The following is a 6,044-nucleotide window of genomic DNA, read 5'->3' as shown; positions in this document are numbered from 1 at the left end:
GAAAAAAAACAGATCACATGATCACACCCATACTTTTCTTTTGCTTCACGTCATCTTCATCGTCTGGTTCATCTTCATCTCCATCATCTTCTCCCGTGAGAATCACCATCATCTCTTTTGAATTTGAGACCACAAAACAAATTTCTAGTGCGGAAGCCTTTAGTTTTGATCCACTAGGATCGACTGCTCTGATACCATGAAAAAACTATAGAAGGATTTGGGGAAAACTCTTTATTATTGTGTTGTTTAATCTCTAAAGAATTGATACAATATAGAGAGGCTAACTTATGTTTAACCTAATTAGAATAGGAAACAGATAAACATGAATAAGTAAATATTCTAAATTTCTTACTCCTTATCATACTTCTAGAATATTCTTCGACTTGGCCTTCACGGGTTCACTTCAATAGCGGACTTTGACGGTCCATAATAGTTAGTCTGCAAGATACACATCTTGCTCCCCAAGATATCTCCAATAGGAAAATACAAGTTATTGGTAATATTTTAAAGTTGATTTCTTTAAAAGGTTGCAGTATCTTTGATGTAAACGTAGATGTTGTTTGTTTCTTTGTGAGTTGACTTCTTAGTACATGTTTAAGAAGTAAGGCTTGAATACGTTTCTTAATTTGCCACACTAAATAAGATAATGCTAAGCATAAACTAGTCAAGTGTAAACACATTACAGTAAAGTTTAAGAGTTTGTTTTTCAGGTTATTAATTTCTACTCGTAGTTCTGCTTCCATTTTTTCCATTTTATATGATTGCTTTCAGTTTATATCAAAACTGTTGATTAATAAAATGTCTTGTATGTTTAATTTGATTTACTATATACTAACTTAAATTTGGTTTCAAATATGTATGTGTTTATTAACAAGATGCGGATGGAAATATAGAAGGTAAACTCATAGCAGCTAAAGATGTCTGGAAGTTGGAAGACAACCAAGTTATTGTGCATTTCGGTGAAGATACCAGTCAACCAATTGGAGATTCTGGAGGTTTACTTGGATCATGGTTAGGTCAATTAAGTACCGATGTGCGATTGCTACCCGTTGACTACTCTGATTGGAGGTTGGTTAATCCTCTTATAAAAGAAAAGGCATGGGAACTGATCCAGGTAAACATCTAACATTTGTTTATCTATTTTTTTTTGAAATCATGTGATGCTTTAATACTAAATGTTGGTTGATGACTCGTTTCATGTTACATGTCAGTCCAAATTCAGTTTTGATGATCCTATGATGAGAAAACAATATGTAATGAGTGCACTGGGTAACCGATGCAAGGATGTCAAATTACGTATTTGGAGAGACTACAAAAAAAATGATTTGAATGAGACGTTGCAGAATCGACCCGAAAACATTCCTGAAAATCAATGGTATCATTTCGTTCACAAGAGGTTTACTGAAAAGTGGAAGGTATAGTTTTTCAATATATATTTATATGAACTTGTATTATCTCTATATCAACTGCAAGTGATTTTTTTAACATATGAGCTTTCAGAAAATGCAAGAGCGTAATACAAAGAACCAAAGAAAAAATACCATGCCTCACTTGTGCGGAAGAAAGAGTTTTTCAAGAAAAAGAAATGAGATTGTGAGTAACTTAGTCATGATATAAACCTAGTCTATTATATTGATTTTGTACATTGTTTATTCATGTATCTTTATTGTAGAAAGTCAAGAATGGAAAAACGCCATGTCGAGCAGAGTTTTTCATTGAGACTCGCAAGAAACCTGATGGAAGCTTTGTGTGTGAGGAGGCGAAAACACGCGCGGTTAGTTTAATTATAGTAACTTTCAATTTTGATCACTGTTTTTTGGAAGTGAACTTTAGAGGACAAAAGGACATGAGGTGCGTTGTCGTTTTTGGATTTATTAGTTAACTATGTTGAATATTTATCATTGTTTCCCTTTTTTAGGAAGCACTTACAACATTAATGGAGCAAAATCCTCAAGTCACGAGCAATGTTCCAGCTAGAAATGATGATGAATATGCTCAAGTGTTTGGACCTGAGCGTCCAGGACGAGTACGTTGTGTTGGTCGTGGACCCACACCATCAAAACTGGTGAAACGCTCGACCGCAACAAGACAAGAGATAGAAAATTCTGAAACAGTCATCCAGCTGAGGGCACAGTTGAAAACATTAGCTGAGCAAGTTAATGGAATGTCTACATTCGTTCGACAAATACTTGGTCCTTCGAATGGTGAACAGGTAATAATATATAACAATAATTTGTAAATTTCTTTGCATTAGTATAAATTTGATATATATATATATATATACATATATATATAATTAACTAATGTTTAACGTTAAATATTCAGGTAAGTGTATGGGCTGCAAATTTTGCAGCAGCTTTTGCAAACATACCAAATCCAGCATTTGTTAACATTCCAAATCTACAGAATTCTAGGGTAAAAATTACTTACATATTAGTTTCTCAGATAAAGATATTAAGAGAATAAACTAATGTGTTGAATGATTTTTTCCAGGAAATTGATGATGATGCCAATGATAAACGCTAGATGCAAAAGAGTTCAACCTAATGTTAGTCATCATCATTCATGATCAAGATCTGTTTCTCATAATATTTTAGCAACTTTGAATTGTTTATGTTTTATGTATTTTCTCGGTTGGATTATTTTGTTAATTCATTTTCAAACCTTTTTATTTTTAATTTAAATTTGGATTTTCGTTTTTATTTAATTATTTTTAATATATTTAAAATACTAATAATAATAAAATGTGCTAAATGATGTATATATTAGATATTGAACGTGACTATTTTTTGCTTCACTATACAAATGATGTGAATATATTTGAAACATGCTTTTTTATTTATTCATTAAATATTATTCTCATCATTTGATAAAATTGATACAAAAAAAAATAATTATTTAAACAACCGCACATAAATAATAACATCAATTATGTAAAAGTGATATACTATTTTATATCAATTATTATAAATGATACACTTATTAAATCATTTTGTATAAATGATACAAATATTAAAATCAATTATGAAAAGTGATACTAATTTTAGTATCAATTATTCTTAAGTGATGCAAATATTAACATCAATTATTATAACCGTTACAAATACTAGCTTCATTTTTTTTAATTGATACAAAATAACATCACTTAAAACAATGGATGCAAATATTATGAATATTTGCATCGGTTTTTGCAGAACCGATGTGAATTATTTGCATCAACAAGATTTACATCATTTAAGTAAATGATGAAATTTTTTTTTGCATCAGTTATAAGTAATGCAAAAATTAAAAATAAATGATTCTAAATGATCATTTTTTTGTAGTGTCAGTCCAACCATTATTGGTTTGACCCAAAAATTTGGTTCATTGATCATTGCCCCGAAACTATCGAGATTTATGGCTAAAAAGAACCATCATCTCGAGAGGGCGTATTAAAGATACAATATGCCACATCGAAAGTTAGACAAGGATCCTGACAGTATATAAGATGCACATTGTTTTAATTTTAAACTGGTAACCACATCTAAATTGCACATTGTTTTAATTTTATATAAACAAAATTGTGATGATTCGACAACGTAAAGTTTCTACATTGTGGAAACCCCTACACCCACAAATGAGGTGTGATGCATGAATTTGTGAATGAAACGACAAGAATATTTTCTTCGTGACCGGGAAATTACTGGTCCATTTAAAGGAACATATTCTCATGATGAAGAATTCAAAGTTGACTATATTTAGCCCATGCAAAAAGAAATAATATAAATTTAGAATTCAAGATGCATATATGCCTTCTTAAGGGCTATAAAAAGAGATGCATGTGAGGAATATGGTAAGCCAAATAGAGAGTTACCAAGTGTATAATGGAGAAGCAAGAGGTCTAACATAGCGAAAAGAGTCATGTTTAGTAGCCAAGGATGACTTGCCTGATCTTTTTCACCTCCAAGATTTAACTCTATGTTCATGGATTTTGAATTATTATGCATTTAAAAGGTATAATAATTTGAAACCATGTTGAATCTTGCGGGTTAGGTTTCAGGCGGTCTCCTTGGCTATCTTGACATGGTTTTTTCATCTATGTTATACCTTACTTCTTTCTGTCTTCTGAATCACCACAATTTCACCCCAAAAGAAAAGAAAATATCAACCTTTGTCAGGATGTTATTTGTTAAGGTGCTATGTTTCGAAAATCTCAAATTGTTTTGAGCTAGGTTTCTAAAGCATGATTCATTTCATATATAGTATATATGGTGAGTGCACACATTGTTTAGAAGGAGATGTCAAAGATGAATAGAAGAATCATATTTGGTAGCCAAGGATGACTTGCCTGTTTCTTTGAGTAAAATGGTTAGTGTGGTCATGTTTGACAAGTAAACTATAAGTTCTATCAAGTAATGACCATTTTGCTTATAAAAAAGATATCAGGCAGTCTCCTTGGCTATCCTTATATGTTCTTCTTTTCCATCTCAGACATTTAACTTCATCCAAAATAAGAGAGACATGACAAAATACACAAAGGTTATGTAAATATTTGTGTATGTAACTTTTGAATGAGGCCACCAACTTTTGAATGAGTCTCGGCGTCTCGCCATCAAACTTTATGTAAATATTTTTTTACCGGAGTTAACTAAATTCAGTTTATTTTTTACCCTACTAGGCTATCGAAGGTTATGATGCAACACATCTTGAGATATAGTCACGTTTCACTATGGGGCATTGCTCTTAATTATTTTATTTCAGTTAGCCGGTTTGAAGTGTTTTATATTTGCTCTTGTATTCTTCTTAAAGTTAGGGTTTTATATAGAGTTCTTCCTTGAAGTATTTAAGTGGCTTTGTGTTGTAGTCTCGTAGAGCTCATTACCTTTTGGTTATTAGTGAATAAAAACCATAAATTTCAAGTGATCACTGGATCAGACCGTGTGCCCCTAAATAATTAAAAAACAAAAAAAAAAAGCTAAAGACGATATGATGATATGATTATGACATTTGAACAGCCTCAAATCTTATAACAATCTTTATATTAAAAATATATAGATGATAGAAAAAAAGAATTGAGCATACTTTAAAAAAAATGATGGGCGTGGGGATTGATTCGGCATTGTCCCCAAAAAATATTCCGAAAGTATTATTCTAATTCTTTAATTTAACGGACCTTTCAATATCCAAAAGGGGTAATAAAAAGATGCAACCTATCTTCAAAAATTTCTTATTTTAGAAATTTAGTGAGAGTTATTATTATTTTCTTTTTACAACTTGCCATACCATAAGGCTGAAGCATCATTTGAAAGGAACACGTACATTTCTACGCATTGCATTTATAGTTTTACATATACACACATTTGATTTATGGGAATACTAACAAAATGTGCACTTTTCGATTCCTTTCTTTCGAAGAAGGACCTCAATACAGTAGTCACGTACAGCTCAGCAAAAATCTCATGTTCATGACATTTTTGTCCTTCTTGTCACCTACACACAAACATCAAGCCATGGTGTATCACGAGTCTGTAAAGAGATAAAACTATACTCTAATAGCAACTTAATCAACCCAAACCAATTTTAAACAGTTTGCCATCTATTACAGTCTGTTTCAAGTTTTGTATTGTGTTTGTTCAACTTCGTTAGATAGTGTTGCTGATTTGATTTGTTTTCTCTTTGGTTCAATCGATTATCAACGACCGTGAAAACAGAAGGCCAAGGAGATTCGTATTCGTGACTTTCAAAGATGAGAAATCAATGAAAAATGCGATTGAAGGAATGAACGGACAAGAGCTCGATGGACATAACATCACCGTCAACGAGGCTCAATCACGAGGAAGCGGTGGCGGAGGCAGCCGTAGAGGTGGTGGCGTGGATACCGCAGCGGAGGCGGTAGTGGTTACAACGGAGGAGGCGGTGGATACGGCGGTGGCGGTGGAAAACGCGAGAGAGGATACAGCGGTGGTGGTGGCGGAGGTGGTTACTCGAGAGGAGGTGGCGGCGGAGGATACAACAGTGGTAGAAGACGTGAAGGAAGAGGAAGAGGATACGGTCGTGGTGAATGA

The 6,044-nt window shown here is 32.9% G+C and overlaps 1 protein-coding gene and 1 pseudogene across 1 annotated transcript in view; both read left to right on the top strand.

The window, feature by feature from the left end:
- The window catches only part of LOC111830443, a 5,095-nt gene extending 2,569 nt beyond the window's left edge, over positions 1 to 2,526 (top strand). The window contains 7 exon segments of the mRNA XM_023782286.1: positions 873 to 1,114; positions 1,212 to 1,415; positions 1,501 to 1,593; positions 1,673 to 1,774; positions 1,919 to 2,212; positions 2,326 to 2,415; positions 2,494 to 2,526. Coding sequence (XP_023638054.1) covers positions 873 to 1,114; positions 1,212 to 1,415; positions 1,501 to 1,593; positions 1,673 to 1,774; positions 1,919 to 2,212; positions 2,326 to 2,415; positions 2,494 to 2,526 — 1,058 coding nt within the window.
- Positions 2,527 to 5,655: 3,129 nt separating this feature from the next.
- On the top strand, positions 5,656 to 6,044 carry LOC111830442 (annotated as a pseudogene).

Source organism: Capsella rubella, unplaced genomic scaffold, assembly GCF_000375325.1.
Source record: "Capsella rubella cultivar Monte Gargano unplaced genomic scaffold, Caprub1_0 scaffold_5, whole genome shotgun sequence".
In the NCBI taxonomy this organism is placed as follows: Eukaryota; Viridiplantae; Streptophyta; class Magnoliopsida; order Brassicales; family Brassicaceae; genus Capsella; species Capsella rubella.
This window is presented reverse-complemented; position numbering and strand designations above follow the sequence as displayed.